We start from the raw sequence: 17,650 nt of genomic DNA, 5'->3' as shown, positions 1-17,650 counted from the left end.
AAACTCCGCATCGCTTTCATTGTGTGCTGCACCCAAATGGCTTCAGTACCCATGCATCACATGCCTTGCCTGTGTATCTGCCATCCCTCCCTTGTGTCCCAGAAGTAGCAAGTATTCTTTCTCTTGCGTGTGCCTATCAATGACTCAACATTCGGCTATTCGATGTGTGGTCACCTGTACTCCTAAATTATTTACATTTTACCAGAACTTTCCTACATATTTATTTTGAGAGAGGCGTGTTATGGTTTGAGTGTATATAATACAGGGTGTTTATAAATTAATTACACAAAAGTAACCTTTAATTGTTAGAAATAAATAATTAATTTACAGAAATTCTTAATACAGTATATCTTCAAGTTTTATTCCTGCCTTTTACTGTTAGTTCCCAATGTCCCACCATGTGACATGCATGAATGAGTTTTTTGAACAGTCACATGGAGTTTTATAACATCACAAGCCCTAATTCAAAGACAAACTGATATTGATTGGTACAATCGTTTTACTGAAACTGGCTGTGTATCACGTAGGGCTCAGAGTGAGGGTCTGCCAACAGTATCTGATGCAGCAATTGAAGTAGTGTGGCATTCTTACATTTGTAATCCGAATAAATGAGCTACATGTGCCAGCTTTGAACTGAATGTGCTTAATGTCACAATATGGCAGGTATTACAGGAGATGTCTGTCTTCAAACTGGAACTGTTGCAAGTTTTTAACAGAAAGTGACAAAGAAAAAAGAGCTGAGTTTTGTGTAGAAATGTTTAACAAAATGCAGATGGAAGATGATTTTCTTAATAAAATTGTGTTCAGTGATGGAGCCATCTTCAACAGCTGTGGTAAACTGAATGGGCAAAGATATATGGGACTTGCCTAAGGAAAATATTTTTTGTGCTGTATGCTGTAACAAGATTTATGATCCTTTCTTTTTTGCCAAGTGAACTGTAACTGGTATTTCATACCTGGATGTGCTTGAATGGTATAAAATGCCTTAATTACAACAGAATATGGCCAAGAATTTATTTTCCAGCAAGATAGCACACCACCACAGTACCCGTGTGAATTTGTTGCATATCCCCATAGGAATGTGCCGACTTGGACTGGATGTGATGGAACAATATCCAGACCACCATAATCACCTGGCTTAATCCCAGTGGACTTCCATGTGTGGAGTTATATTTAAGACAGTGTATGTTCCTCCACTTCCGGGAAACATTGATGAGCTGTGACAACAGATAACACAAGCTTCGCAGGATTTGGCATGAAACTGATTACAGATGGGACATTTGTCATTTTAGAAAAGGTAGCCAAATGAAGATTTGTCAATAAAACTGGAAGGTATACTGTATTCAGTTCCGTATTAAACATTTCTGTAAGTTATTTTCCTTTTTTGCAGGGCTGGGGGAAGGTTCAGATGGATAGAGCTTGGGATGGACAGAGAGAGGGGGCAGGAGGGGATAGTTAGGGAGAGGAAGAGATGATAAAAGAGTTGGAGGGAGAGGAGGAGATGGACAGGAATAGGGGGATGAGGGGAACAAAGGGATGGACAGAGAGAGGAAGAGCAATGTGTGCAATGTTTGTGTTGAATACATATGTAAGCCATTTCTCAGGGAAAGAGACTAGTATTTCATATAAATGTATGTGTGTATATTCAACATCAAAACTACTGAATCAATTTCAACTAAATCTGATACATATACCCCTTACTGGATAGAAGCACTACACACAAAATTCAAGCTTTCGCAACAAACTGTTGCCTCATCAGGAAAGAGGGGAAGGAGAGGGAAAGACGAAAGGATGTGGGTTTTAAGGGAGAGGGTAAGGAGTCATTCCAATCCCGGGAGCGGAAAGACTTACCTTAGGGGGAAGAAAGGACAGGTATACACTCGCACACACGCACATATCCATCCACACATATACAGACACAGTCTGCTTGTGTCTGTATATGTGTGGATGGATATGTGCGTGTGTGCGAGTGTATACCTGTCCTTTCTTCCCCCTAAGGTAAGTCTTTCCGCTCCCGGGATTGGAATGACTCCTTACCCTCTCCCTTAAAACCCACATCCTTTCGTCTTTCCCTCTCCTTCCCCTCTTTCCTTTATAAAAACAAAGATGATGTGACTTACCAAACGAAAGCGCTGGCACGTCTATACACACACAAACAAACACAAACATACACACAAAATTCAAGCTTTCGCTACAAACTGTTGCCTCATCAGGAAAGAGGGAAGGAGAGGGAAAGACGAAAGGATGTGGGTTTTAACGGAGAGGGTAAGGAGTCATTCCAATCCCGGGAGCGGAAAGACTTACCTTAGGGGGAAAAAAGGACGGGTATACACTCGCACACACACACACACACACACACACACACATATCCATATCCATATAGTCAAAGTTGTTACCACTAGATCACAGCAGTTGCTAATAGCCTGCAGACTACTCACTGAGTCATTGTATATCAAAATTTGGTTCATCTACGTCTACATCTATACTCTGCAAATCACCATGAGATACATGGCAGAGGGTACTTCCCACTATAGCAGTTATTAGGGTTTCTTCCCATTCCATTCACGTATGGAGTGCAGGAAGAATGAATGACTAAATGCATATGTACGTGCAGTAATTATTCTAATCTTATCCTCACAATCCCTATGTGAGCACTACATATGGGATAGTAGTATATTTCTAGAGTAATCATGTAAAGCCGGTTCTTAAAACTTTGATAACAGACTTTCTTGGGATAGTTTACATCCCTCTTCAAGTGTCTTCCAGTTCAGTTCCTTCAGTATCTCTGTAGCACTCTCCCACAGATTAAACAAACCTGTGACCATTCATGCTGCCCTTCTCTGTATACATTAAATTTCCTCTGTTAGTCCTATTTGGTATGCGTCCCACACCCTTGAGCAATATTCTAGAACCGGTTGTAGGAGTGTTTTGTAAGAAATCCCCTCTGTAGACTGATTACACTTCCCCAGTATTCTATCAATAAACTGGAGTCTACCACCTGCTTTACCCACAACTGAACCTGTGTCGTCATTCCATTTCATATCCCTACAAAGTGTTACATCCAGGTATTTATATGAGTTGGCTTATTCCAACAGTGGCTCATTGATATTATAATCATAGGATACTATTTTTTTTTAATTTTGTGAAAAACACAATTTAACATTTCTGAACATTTAAAGCAAGTGACAGTCTTTGCAACATTTTGAAATCTTATCAAGATCCAACTGAATATTTATGCAGCTTTCTTTCAGATAGTACTTCATTATGGACAATTGCGTCATCTGCAAAATCCTGATTAATATATTGTCTGCAAGATCATTAATATATAACATGAACAGCAATGGTCCCAATACACTTCCCTGGGGCATACCCTAAGTTACTTCTACATTTGATGATGGCTCTCCATGGTGTACCTCTAGGTAAAAAGGAAGGCTCTGACAGTAGCTTGTGAAAATGACACAGATCTCTGGCAGAGAATGTATTCCTGGTTGCTCATATAATTCAAAGTGTATCCTGTCCTTCTGGTATTTCTACAGCCTTTACCACAGATGAGTTTGGTACCTCAGGACTCACAGATAACAGAGAGAAAAATGTGTTGATGTGAAATGGGGCAAAAAGAAATTTAAAAGCTGTGCAATAGATGTAACCTCTTAACCTATGATATAGGTAGAATAAGAGGGAGGGGGGTACATAAAGTCATCCAATGGATACAGTCGAGTGGAGAGAGAAAAAGATTTAAAGATCACCACAGAGGATTTCCAGCCAAATTCCAATTTGGAGTTATACCCTACATCAAGCATCAAGAGGCAACACTCATGGGGAAGGAAAAGAATTTTATAGTTTGGTTGGTTAGGGAATTGGCAGACTGTGGAGGCATAGTTAAGCAGTAGGTGGTGGTACAGAAACCATCTAGATAGGAAGCCAGACTCCATCAGAAGACGGTCACCTGGCCTTGCTTAGAAAGCCTCAGAGGCAAGCCTTACCACACGACAGTGTCTTGAGTCTGGTAGCCTCAATGCTGATAGGGTCACTGAACCCACTGAACCACACACTTGGGATCCATGGTCCAGCCATGGTAAAAGTTAAGAATGTAACAGTGGTGTGACCCAAGCCCACAGAGGTATGACCGAGAAGTTTAGTCTCTGCAAGCAACTTAAATTGGGCTGACAGATGTGCGACAGCTACATCAGCTTATTGCCAAAGAGTATGCCCACAAAACAGGGCTGTACATCTGCTTCAAGATGCTGAGTTTCTAGTTTATGTTCTAAGTTAGGGTAGATCCTGGTGCACTGGTTGAAGTTCAAGTCTGCTTTGGCATGGGAAAAATGAAAATCATGGTCGAGGGCCCAGACAAAGCTCTCTGAATGACTCCTTGGATCTATCACTCAGTGAGGGTATGGACAGAGCTGTATCAAATGCGAAAATCATCTACGTTGATGGCAGGAGTAACCATTGGTCTCACATTAGCACACAAGTCCATTGATAGTTCTGAGGAAAAGGGAGATGCTGAGGACGGAGCACTGTGGTACACCATTCTCCTACAACTGTGGTGAACTTGGATGTGTTTCGACTAACCTTGAATGACTATTGGGACAAGAAATTTTAGATAAATGCCAGTAACCCACCACAAAAACCCCAACCATGGAGAGTGGTCAAGGTATGATGGCAGCAGGCGGTGTCACACACTTTATGTAAGTCGAAGAAAATGGCAATAAAATCATGGTGTTTAGTAAGAGCTAGTCCTACTGCAGTTTCTAATGTGACCTGATGCCTGATGCGGACCACACTGGTAGGTGGATAAAAGGCTCCATACATCCAGCACAGTCAATGGATCACAGTCTCCTCAAGTCATTTACATAGCACACAAGTAAGGCTGATTAGTCGGTAGCTATCAGTGGAAGCTGGGTCCTATTCTGGCTTAAGGATTGGGGTGAAGATCTTCCATCAGTATGGGGGCATCCACTTCTAAGCCAGGATGTTTCATAATGAAAAACTGATAATTTAATTTTTTCTAATCCACAGTCAGGTATCAAATCATTTGATTACAGATCAAGTCAGGTTCTGGGGCTATGTCTTGAGATGAGTTGAAGACACAAAGCATCTCTCATTATTTTGTTAGTAGTTGGTAATATAGCTCTGTACAGTATACAGTAAAGGTCAAGTAGATGTCCTCCAGCCTATCTTTACATGCCTTGAAAGTGGGAGTGTAAGAAGCAGTCACTGATGCAGTTGCAGTGTGGATTGTTGCAAAATGTTGTATTTTGACAAATGAACAAGGGGAAATACCACCACGAAGTTGAATGCTGGGAGTAGTCACGGAGAACTTTAAATCACAGCTGTTTGAAGATTATGAGACTGGCCATCTAGGGGTATAACAGGAATTGTTGAAAATCTTACTGGCAGTCTTGGATTGTCGCCACAATTTCCTCAGGCCACCTTGTGAATGGGATTTCTACATCAGATGCAATGGTAATCACAGTTGTTACATCATGAACACTGTCAATAAGTCCAGATGGCACAACAGCAAAATCAGCATTCAAAGTGTGAGTATGCCCTCTGGAATGCCTGATGAGCCTGTCACTCTTAATTGGGTTGGAATGTGATCATTACATACAGTCTACTGTAATAAGTTGACTAAGTTGAGCAAGGAAAGAGTAGTATCAATGGATGAGAAAAAGCTGTGTGTTGCACTGAAATAGGTAAGGGATTTGTCATTGAGAAAACAATTCAAAATCATCAAGCAGCTTTTCAGTGAGAATACACCAACTAGATTGTCTGGAACTCTCCCAGGGAGGGACTATGCACATTAAAACCCCGCAAGCAGTGGGATGGGTGTGGAAAATTGCTGTATCAAGTTAAGCAACTCAGGGTACCATATTTCTGTATGATGGCTGATGGCAGCTAAGTGTTGCAAATAGTGAAATAAGTGGTTGTTCAAATAAAAAAGATCACCACCTCCAACACTGTTTGCTGAGGCATCCATTTATTTGTGTGAATGAACATGCAGACTACTCCATATGCCCTCTAGGAACTGGCATGTTTCCTACAGTGCGCACAATATGAATGCAGCTTAGGATAGTGATTACCAGGAAGAAGGATTTCTTAAAGAGTAATACAGATTTGCAAGATAGAATGACATAGCTGTCATAGTTTGGGGAGCCGGGAGTAGAACCCATGGGTGTACTATGGAGGAGAATGAAAAGGCTAGAGTAGTAAATCACGCTCCAGAGTATTGACTTACCACCATCTACATTTGTACAATGTCCAGGAATAGACTGGAGGTCAGTTAGAACAGGGTGATCCAGGGGCCATTGAATCTGTCAGAATCACCTTTACCGTGGCATTCTTTGCCTTTTGAACTTCTGAAGGTTTTTAGGTCTGCAAAGGAATGTCCAATTTCTGATCAGTAACAGAAGATGAGGGGGGAGCTCCACAGCCTGCAGTTTCTTCAGCCGCTGGCTGATGTCAAGTTTACCTGGATCTAGAAAGGAGATTACTCGGAGGAGTCCCCTCTGCCAGAAGACGCCAGAGAAGATGAATGCTTATCCAGGTGAGAATGAAGGATTGAGGTCCACAATCTTGGTAGGAGATAACATGATAAAATGGTTGACACTGCCTCAGATCATGATCATTTCATTGCAGGGTGATGGGCTGATCTGGATGGGCAGCATTTTTTTTTTTTTTCCCACAGTTGTCATGATAACAGATGAATGCATTTGTACTACTTTTTAGCAACAAATAGGAAATCGGCATGTGGGAAGGGTGCCAATTCTCACACCTGACACTATGTATAGGATAGACACAATGTTTCTATCATGCTGAGTTCATCCATAATTGACACAGGGACACCAAGATGACCTATGTTTGTAATGGATGCATAGTGTATGTGGTGATCTGTATGATTTGACATCACAAAGGTAAACCATCCTCATGTAAATGTTCTCCTTTTCCAGGAGCACCATCTCTTTTAATGCTAGAATAAATGCTCTCGTGACTTGGTGCCTTCTGGATATGCTGGACCTCTCACCATTCCAGGTTGGCATGTAGTTCTTCATCCCATTGTAATATCAAGTATGAGTAAAAGATAATGCATAGTGTTTTGTTAAAAATCCTATGGAGAGTGACTGGAATACTGCCCAAAGAAGTGAATGAAAATAAGGCTCCAGACTGAGCAAAGTCAAGTTCCACTTTCTTGATCAGGAGGGAGCTGTCCTATATCTTTTGCAATGTTGTCACCTCTCAGTACTTACCTTTTTGGGGTCTGGTCAGTAGAAAGGTCTCACTATCTAGTCTAGTATAGATCGAGTACAGTGGTGAGTAGGGTTCTCCATGTTGATGTTGCTGTCCATTCCCCACGGCATAGACAGGGTGAGAACACTTTGGGCTGTCATGGTGGGCATCACAGAGTTCCAATTATGGTCTCATTTGAGTATATTTGAGTTACTTCATGGCAGACTATCCACCCTGGTGTCACCCACTAAGATCAGCCAGAGTTCCAGTGCCCCAATAGGCATGGGCATTTATTCCTTAGAATGGGTGGAAAAATCACAGTGCAGACACCAGTAGTGCCCCAGTGGGGATGGGCACTTATTCCTTAGAATGGTTGGTTGGTTTAAAGGCCGGAGAAGGGACCAAACTACGAGGTCATCAGTCCCTTGTTCCTAATAAAACAATGCCACAAGTGCGAGAATAAAATGGACGGAACATATAACACAAAATGGAAAGAAAGGAAAAGCCACAAGAACAAAGAGAAGGCAACGAACACTAAAAGGAACAAAAGAGGACAAGAAAGCAACAGAGAGGCTAGAAACAGAAGAGAGGAAAACATGAAAGCAGATTACAGTGGCTGGCCAAAAAAAAAAAAAAAAAGGTTGGGGGGGGGGGGGGGGGGGGGAAGCCAGCCACTCTGCAACACATTAAAACCTCCACCCTAAAAGCACTAGAGTGGAGGACACAGAGGGACACAGGACATGCGATAAAAACTACATAGAAGTATAAAACCCACTCTCACAGATAAAATGTAAAACTAAAGCTGCTGTGGAGGCATTGTCGCCCAACACCAAAGGCAGGGTGCTGGGAAAGTTAAAAGTCTGCCGCAGAGCGGCTAAAAGTGGGCAGTCCAGCAACAGGTGGACAACTGTCATTTGGGAGCCACAGCGACACTGAGATGAGTCCTCATGACAGAGTAGGTAACCATGTGTTACCCAAGTATGGCCAATGTGGAGCCGGCAGAGGACAACAGATTCCCTGTGAGAGGCCTGCATGGAAGACTTCCACACATTCATAGTCTCCTTAATGACATGCAGTTTGTTGTGCGTGCTGTTATGCCATTCCATCTCCCAAAGCCTGAAAACCCTGTGGTGTAAGACAGAACACAGGTCATCTTCGGAGATGCCTATCTCCGGAAGCGGCGGTTTCCGCGTTGCCTGTTTGGTCAGCCTGTCGGTAAGTTCGTTGCTGGGGATTCCTAGGTGTCCTGGAGTCACACAAACACCACGGAATGGCGGTACTGCTCCAGGGCATAGATGGACTCCTGAATGGACGCTACCAGAGGGTGGCGAGGGTGGCACTGGCCGATAGCTTGTAGGCTACTCAATGTGTCAGTACACAGGAGAAATGACTCGCCAGGGCATGAGCATATGTACTCAAGAGCACGAGATAAGGTCGCCAACTCTGCAGTGAAAACACTGCAGGCAGCTGGCAAGGGGTGCTGCTCAATATGTCCTCCATGAACATATGCGAAGCCTACGTGACCATCAGCCACTGAGCCATCAGTGTAAACCACTTCAGAGCCCCAGAACACGTCAAGAATCGAGAGAAAGTGACAGCGGAGAGTGGCAGGGTTAATGGAGTCCTTAGAGCCATGCAAAAGGACCAGACGAAGCTGCAGCCGAAGCGTACACCATGGAGGCATACATTAACGGACTGCAAGTAGAGGTGGTAAAGGGAAGGACTCCAGTTCAGAGAGAAGGGACCGCACGCGAACCACAATTGTTATCCCCGATCTGGGCCACCTATGTGGGAGATGGACTGCCGCAGACAGGAAAAGGAGACAGTAATTCGGATGCTCAGGGGAATTATGATTGTATGCTGCGTAACTGGCAAGCAGTTGTGCATGTCTGATCTGCAGTGGAGGGACACCAGCCTCCACCAGTAAGCTGGTCACTGGACTCATCCTAAAAGCTCCCGTTGCTAGTCAAACCCCACAGTGGTGCACAGGGTCGAGTAAATGCAACACTGAAGGTGCTGCCAAACCATAAACCACACTCCCATAGTCAATTCGGGATTTGACAAGGGATGCAGCAGCGTACAGCGATCTGCACCCCAATTGGTGTTGCTCAGGCAACGGAGGGCACTGAGGTGCTAACAGCACTTCTGCTTAAGCTGACGAAGATGAGGGAGCCAAGTCAATTGAGCATCCAAAACCAGTCCTAGGAACTGATATGTCTCCGCTACAGCGAGTGGATCATCATTAAGGTAAAGTGCGGGTTCCGGATGAACAGTACAACGCCGACAGAAGTGCGTGACACACGACTTTGCGGCTGAAAACTGGAAGCAGCAGTACAAAATGCAGAAGTCATCTGCATACAGAGAAGGTGAGACGGAAGGCCCGACAGCTGCTGCTAGACATTAATGGCCACTAAAAATAGAGAGACACTCTATACAGAGCCCTGCGGGACTCCATTCTCCTGGGTATGGATGGAATTATGGGAGTCACAAACTTGGACATGGAAAGAATGGAACAACAGGAAGTTTTGGGTAAAAATCGGGAGTGGTCCCTGGAGACCCCACTCATGTAATGTAGCAAGGATATGAGGTCACCAAGTCGTGCCGTATGCTTTATGTAAGTGAAAAAAGATGGCAATCAGGTGTTGCCATCTGGAAAAGGCTGTTCGGATGGCAGACTCGATGGACATAAGATAATAAGTGGTAGAGCGACCCTGGCGGAAGCCGCCATGACATGAAGCCAGCAAGCCACGGACTCCAGGACCCAACCACACCGCCGACATAGCAGACGTTCCAGCAGCTTACGAAGAACATTGGTGAGGCTGATGGGCCGATAGTTATCCACATCAAACGGGTTTTTATCGGGTTTGAGCACCAGAATGATGGTACTCTCCCGCAATTGCGATGGAAAGACGCCACCGCACCAGATCTGGTTGAAGGTGATGAGAAGATGTTGCTTGTAGTCAGATGAGAGATGTTTAATCATCTGGCTGTGGATGCGGTCAGGCCCAGGAGCTGTGTCGGGGCAATGTGCAAGGGCACTGAGTAGTAGTAGTAGAGGGGTTTTGTGGGCGCACGACAGAGGGCACTGAGGAGCTCCCACTCTGTAAATGGGGCATTATAGGATTCACTGCAGCATGTAGTGAATGAGAGGACATTCCCTTCCAGCTGCTGTTTGAGTGTGCGAAAGGTTGGGGTGGGAGGGAGGGGGGTAATTATCCGGCGCAGAGGCTCGAGCAAAGTGCTCGGCAATCGCGTTTGCGTTGGTACATAACTCGCCATTTACACTGGGGACAGCTGTTAGGGCCTGGTACCCGAAGAGATGTTTGATCTTTGCCCAGACGCCAGACGTGGGAAGGTGATGTGTGGCACCCAATGGTGGAAACGTATCTTTCCCAACACTCCTCCTTCCGTTGTTTGATATGGTAGCAAACACGGGCACAAAGCCGTTTAAAGGCTATGAGGTGCTCCAGGGAAGGGTGCCGCTGTAGAGCTCACTGATGCTCCTCAATTGCTTCAGTGACTTCTGGTGACCACCAGGGGACTGCCTTACGCCTCGGGCACCCTAAAGAACAACGGATTTAGTTTTCTGCCGCAGAAACAATTGTTCTAGTCACTTGCTCAAGCATCACATCGATGTTACCATGTGGGGGAGATTTAGCGGTGACAGCAGAGGTGAAAGTTCCCCAGTCCGCCTTGTTGAAAGCCCATCTGGGCAGGCATAAGTGTGGCTGACACTGGGGCAGCGACAGGAAGATGGGGAAGTGGTCACTTCCACACAGGTTGTCACGTGCTCTCCAGTGGAAAGATGGGAGAAGTCCTGGGCTGAAAATTGATAAATCAATGGCCAAGTAACTACCATGAGCCACACTGAAATGTGTGGTGGCCCCAGTATTTAAGAGGCAGAGGTTGAATTGCGACAGTAAAGTTTTGACATCTCTCCCTCAGCCAGTAAGCATGGTACCACCCCACAAGGGGTCATGGGCATTAAAATCTCCCGAAAGTAGGAAAGGTTTAGGGAGTTGATCAATCACTGCAGCTAATGCATTCAGAGGTACTGCACCATCTGGAGGAAAATGTACACTGCAGACGGTTATTTCCTGCATTGCCCTTATTCTGACAGCCACAACTTCAAGAGGGGTTTGAAGGGGCACATGTTCACTACAGACCAAGTTTATGACATAAATGCAAACTCCACCTGACACTCGATTATAGTCGCTACGGTTCCTGTAATATCCCTTATAGCCACAGAGGGCAGGGGTCCGCATTGCTGGGAACCAGGTTTCCTGGAGGGCAATGCAGATAGCAGGTGTAAAGCTTAACAGTTACCGTAGCTCAGCTAGGCAGTGGAAAAAACCACCGCAATTCCACTGGAGGATGACATTGTGAGACTGGGAAGGCATGGAACATTCAATGAGGCAGTTTACGCCTCAGAGTCACCTGCTGCCACCGATTTATTGCCTGAGCAGTCTATATCTATGGTATCTGAGGGTCTGGCAAGATCTAGGTCCGCAGCGAATGCCAAAATCTCCACCCCATCCTCAGCCGCAGAGCTTGTAGGTAGCAGTGGTGAGGGTGCCACCGCAATTTCCTTGGTCTTAAGGCTTTTCTTTTTGGATATCTCCCACTGCTCCTTGGGTTCCCTGGCTGGGAGGACTTCACTGGGTGAGTCTCCGAGACTGAGGATGAGCATGAAGCCCTACGACCAGCTGCGTTTGGGCTCTTCAGCCACTGGTGGGTGTAATCTTTCCCACTAGAAGAAACCTGGGAAGGGAGTGACCCAAGGGACCCCTTCCTAGCGAGAGAAGCCGAAGAACACTTACACTTCTCTGGCTTAGAAGTGGCGACGGATGTCCCTGATGGTTGGGCCAGGGGGGTGGGGGGGAGGGTTGCTCCCAAAGTAGATGGTGCAGGAGCAAGAAGGAGGGAAATGCCCCCCCCCCCCCCACCATCAAGGGGGCAGGTGTAGTCTTCTGGCTCTGAGAGATGACCTAGGTTGGCGGAGCTGATGGTGCCAGAACTGTTGTAGCGGCAGCGTAAGATGATGTCATATGCACAGGATGCAGGCATTCAAATTTTCTCTTAGCCTCAGTGTAGGTCAGTCTGTCCAGGGTCTCATACTCCATGATTTTCCTTTCTTCCTGGAGAATCCTGCAGTCTGGCGAGCAAGATGAATGGTGCTCTCTGCAGTTGACACAGATGGGAAGCACGGCACATGGAGTATTGGGATGTGATGGGTGTCCGCAATCTCGGCATGTGACACTGGAAGTACAGCGGGAAAACATAAGGCCGAACTTCCAGGACTTAAAGCACCGCATCGGGGGAGGGATAGGCTTTACATCACACCGGTAGACCATCACCTTGACCTTCTCATCAATGTATCGCCCTCAAAGACTAAGATGAAGGCACTGGTGGCAACCTGATTGTCCTTCAGACCCCGGTGGACACGCCAGACGAAATGTACACCTCGCTGCTCTAAATTGGCGCGCAGCTCATCGTCGGACTGCAAAAGAAGGTCTCTGTGAAATATGATACCCTGGACCATATTTAAGCTCTTATGGGACATGATGGTTACAGAAACTTCCCCCAGCTTGTCACAAGCGAGTAATGCCCATGACTGGGCAGAGGATGCTGTTTTGATAAAGACTGACCCAGATCTCATTTTGGACAAGTCCTCCACATCCCCGAACTTGTCCTCTAAATGCTCAACAAAAAACTGAGGCTTCTTCATCATGAAAGATTCTCCATCAGCTCTCTAACATACAAGGTACCGGGGTGAATAAGATCTACTGCCATCCTTAGCCTCACGTTCCTCCCATGGTGTGGCCAGGGAGGGGAGCTATTTGGGGTCGTACTTCTGTGCGTTGAATTGAGCTTGTGATCACTTAGAGACTGCTGGTGTTTCACCACCAGCAAGATGGACTACGCTTCATTGCGTGTCATCTGCCCTGATGCCACCCACTTCAACCAGCGGCCGTCCCCACGGGTGCCACCCAGCCACAGCAAAGGCCACCTGGCAGGATGGCCATTGCCGGGAGTCCCAATGCCACAGGGGGATGGGCATCTACCCCTTTGCATACGTGGGGAGTTAACGACGTAGGCATCAGCAGAGCGATCCCTGTGTGGTCAGGGGGGTACAACCAACAGGGGCAACAGGGGACATGGCGTCCCTACCAGAACGGACTGGCTACCATGCTGGATATCAGGTGCAAAGAAGTCCACAGTCATTGTCAACGCAGAAATCGATAGTGCACGGTGGAAAACGCACCCAGGAAGGTGTCCTCGCCCAAGAGATGGAGAATGGGCAGGACTGCAATGCGACGATGAGAAAGTGGGCTAAAGATCTCAATGCATGGTGGACATGATGCACCTTGTAAGGCGCCCTTCCCCAATTGGCTCACCCTTCGAGAAAATTTTGAAGAATGGAGGTCAAACCCCACAGGGGACCATCACATAAAGGCCGAAACGTGTTAAACTCATTTTAGTCACCTAGTACAACAGGGAGGAATACCTCAGGCCTATTCTGACCCTGGACCCACAGGGGGCATTCCTTAGAATGGGTGGAGTAATTACAGTGCAGACGCCAGCAGCACAATTCTTGTCAGGGGGCTACAACAGTGCAGGTACAAGGCAACCGCTACAATGAACTGGCTACTGCATTATGTTTTTTGTCTGACATGGATGGGTGCTAGGATGGTCATACAAGGGCAGATACCCTTCCCTGCACAATCTACACATTGGAAAAATTTGGGAATGGCTGTAGCTCATATCAGGGTAAGGATGATAGAAATAACTGAAGAGCTCATGAGAATACACCAAGATAAGTGAAGCCATACTGTCATCACGAGATTTGGCAATGATAAGAGTGAGTGGGGAATAGAATAGGAGGAAGCAGGAACTGCATTACAGGAGAGACATAACACTGGTCTGGAGCCCCACACTTGCTAGGGACATATCCAAAAATGAGACATAGGCTCCCTGGGGGTTAATACCTTGGCAGGAATGTCATCAGGATTTGGTGACTATTTTTGAATATTGTGATAATCTCCAGGACTGCCTGATCAACTGTCATCTGGCAATAGTATCCTCAATAGTAATCCATCTGGCTCTTGTAAACCAGTAGACAGTTGACAATTTTCCACTGACTCTGGGTGACGTGGTTTGGGTACCAGTATTTATGGCATTCCCAATATCTTCTGAACATTCACCCTGTTCAACAATGAAAGAATAAACATTTCAGGCTGTATAAGAGAGTTCTCTGTTGGACAGCTACACAATGACAACTCTTGCTGTGACAATTGTGTTCCAATCTTCAATAGAGAAAAAGCAATAAGGAGTGATGACAATCATCACTTCCAGAGCTGTACTGAGGTTATCCTGTGCCCTGGGCAGATATGCCAAATGGGCATATGACCTGCACTCCTCCAGATTGTGAGAGTCCACAGCCTTATAATATGCACAGCTTCACTCAGTCCCCAATATTAAGACCAGCATCTTAGCTCCTCTGTGAATCTGTAACGGGTACTCAAAAGAAAGGAAATGATGGGGGATACTGACTACAAAAACAGCAGCCCTATGCATGTGTGCTGTGCAATATGTTGTTATGACTGAAGCAGACATGATACTTAGTTATCGGTCTGCTGGTAGACTTCAGTTATATTCAGAAACCCCCCCCCCCCCACACACACACACAGACAGAGAGAGAGAGAGAGAGAGAGAGAGAGAGCAGTTATAATTCAATGCAGCAACACAAAATAAGAGTACACATTATCACCTGTATTCAGCTACCCCTCCAGCATGTTTGTCCATTGCAGTGCTAGAAGACATTCCATAGAAAAGCTTGTATTTCTTCCCATTTCGCTGAATTGTTTCACCACCACACTGATCATGGCCAGCAAACATTCCCCCCATCATTACAAAATCTGCTCCAGCACCAAATGCCTTCGCTACATCACCTGGACAAGTGCAGCCTCCATCCTGAAAGAAAAATTTGTGCTTTAACAAACTTATGTACTGTGTCACAGTCAGTCAAAACTACATAAAATGTGGCTTACAAAAACAATCATCAAACAAATACATGGCTTCTTTACAATTTTACTTCCTTTTTCAAATAAAATTTCAAAGGTACTAATATTATGAGTAGAAAAATAATCGCATACACATCAACTAATTTTTTCTGCCTTCTCTTCTTAAGTCTTTTAGATAACTTTCCATTTTTTCTTTCCCAATATATCTTTTTCTATCCCTCCCCTTCTTTCTGTACTTTTGAATTTGCCTTTTTATTTCATGCTCCCTAAACTTTTCTGCCTATCATTATCTTGTTTCATCTGCAAAATGTTATACTACAACAGAAGCCAGGAATTTTAGTATACATTCTTTGAGACAAATATATTTATGATTGTTAAAACTGCAGCAACAGAAGCATTACATATGAGTCTAATATTCTCATTAAGTACACAGCAATACACACATGCATTTGATCACAGAACTACACATTATCTCTAACATTGAGAATTCAGTGTTATATGAGGCCCCCATATCCTGTTATCAGACCCTCTAAATGTTGAAGTCTGGATTCCAAAAGTTATGAGGAAAGTGGTATTGTTAGTTTTGCTGAGAACGAACTCTTCATGGTTGCATCTGAGAGGAGCTGTATCTATCATTAAGAAAGTGCTAAATGTCTGCCAATTGGCATTTACAGGGTATCCCAGGAGAAATGGTCAATATTCAGGATGACAATGTACAATCATTTGAAGCAAAAAACTTCATACAGACATATGCCCTGTTTCAAATGGTTTCTGAGATAGAACACACTTGATGTACATTGTTATTTATATAGTCTATTATTCAATACACTGCCAGGTTTACATATGTACAACAGTTAGTAAACATTACAATATGTGTTTTCCAAAGTATCAATTGAAAAACACATTTTTAACATATTCAGCTCTAAGCATTATCGTACTGTGGAATCTGCATCTCCTTAGAGTTGACATGACTCAGTGGTGATGGTTGTCCCAGTTGGTATGATGTGGAAGGGTGTCTGTCACTCATGACAACGCCACCCAGTAAGTAATAAGAAAACAAACTCCTCACCTGGTTTGGCAATATTTCAGATACCGTCTTTCATGGTTAATGTCAATGTTTTGATAGAGCAGAGTGTCAATGTGTAAGCTGCTCTTCCTTCTTCACTGATAAATGCGGCAATTGCACCACTCGATGACGCAATGTCTCCTTTGCCCTGAAATGATGACCACCAGTTTTCTTTTGTTGTGAGTCTATTTATGCCTGGTTAGATAATGGATGTTGAATATTAATAATATAAAGTCTTGAATCTTCAATCCATCACCCAAGTTGTGCTATGGAATTGTGAGGATGTTAAGTTGATAAATTGTTATTCTGTCGTCAAGACGCCGCTACATCGCGTGTTCAATAACTACAAGACGTAATTCCAGAGATAACATATACTTAAGTAATGTTCAGAGTGTGTCGTAATCTTGGGACAAACCAATGACTGTTCACAGTTAAATAACCATGAATTCACTTCTCACTTCATAATATTTTAATAGTCAATTAATTGTCACTAGTACAAATGATAATGTCTATTCAATTATGTAGGCGACATGAAGAATTAAAGTCTGAATCCAATTTTATTGTTCCTTGTAATTAATTGTCCCTACGCTGAGTGCACACACCGATTTTTCAATCAGCGAATTGCTTCCGTTTGCATCAGTAATCCTGTCGTGACCACAACTTCTGACAACTCGGCGCAATTGTACGTTCTTCGTGTTTGCATTTGTCTGTTACCTACTCGAGACTAATAATTGTTTTTCTGTCAGCGATCTTTCTTTATCAATGTCCTTGAATGTTCGTGCTTATTCAGTATCACGAAGGCTATGCCCCATCACAAATCTCACATGATTCAATTTTGTCATGAATCTCCGTATCCCGTTATCTTGCTAATGGTAAAGATGACTTTGCTTTAGTATGACTTCTGAATAATACTTCAGTCTATATCGCAAAACTTTCAAACTTCCGACTAGCTTAAAACAATCTAGTAGCGCTTACATGCATGCTACTATCACAATAGTACTAGAGAGCGACTAGATAGCAACTGAAGCTTACATTTCCATTTCTGAGTTACAGTGTAGTCACATAAAACTAACTTTTTGATGCGGCTACAACTCCTCCTGTGGTAAATGTTATCTTTGGCCAATTTACCATCTGGGCTTTAACCTTCATTTTTAATTATTTTGCAATTCTTTCTTTGATGTTTTTGTTTCGTATCCTATCATGTTCTTTCATTCAGTCTCTATTTCATGATAAATATTATTATTCACATGACATTCCTGTTGGTCAAATTATCACAAGTATAAATTTTGTCGTCAGTAGCTGCCGTCAGTGTCAGAATGACTAATTTTCC

The 17,650-nt window shown here is 44.3% G+C and overlaps 1 protein-coding gene across 2 annotated transcripts in view; it reads right to left on the bottom strand.

The window, feature by feature from the left end:
* The window catches only part of LOC126195079 (GMP reductase 1-like), an 80,226-nt gene that overhangs the window by 14,898 nt on the left and 47,678 nt on the right, over positions 1–17,650 (bottom strand). For both annotated transcript variants that reach the window (XM_049933539.1, XM_049933540.1), the window contains one exon: positions 15,002–15,204. In XM_049933539.1, the coding sequence (XP_049789496.1) occupies positions 15,002–15,204 (203 nt within the window). The remainder of the gene's footprint in view (positions 1–15,001; positions 15,205–17,650) is intronic.

The sequence above is a fragment of the Schistocerca nitens genome, chromosome 7 (assembly GCF_023898315.1).
Source record: "Schistocerca nitens isolate TAMUIC-IGC-003100 chromosome 7, iqSchNite1.1, whole genome shotgun sequence".
Taxonomy (NCBI): Eukaryota; Metazoa; Arthropoda; class Insecta; order Orthoptera; family Acrididae; genus Schistocerca; species Schistocerca nitens.
This window is presented reverse-complemented; position numbering and strand designations above follow the sequence as displayed.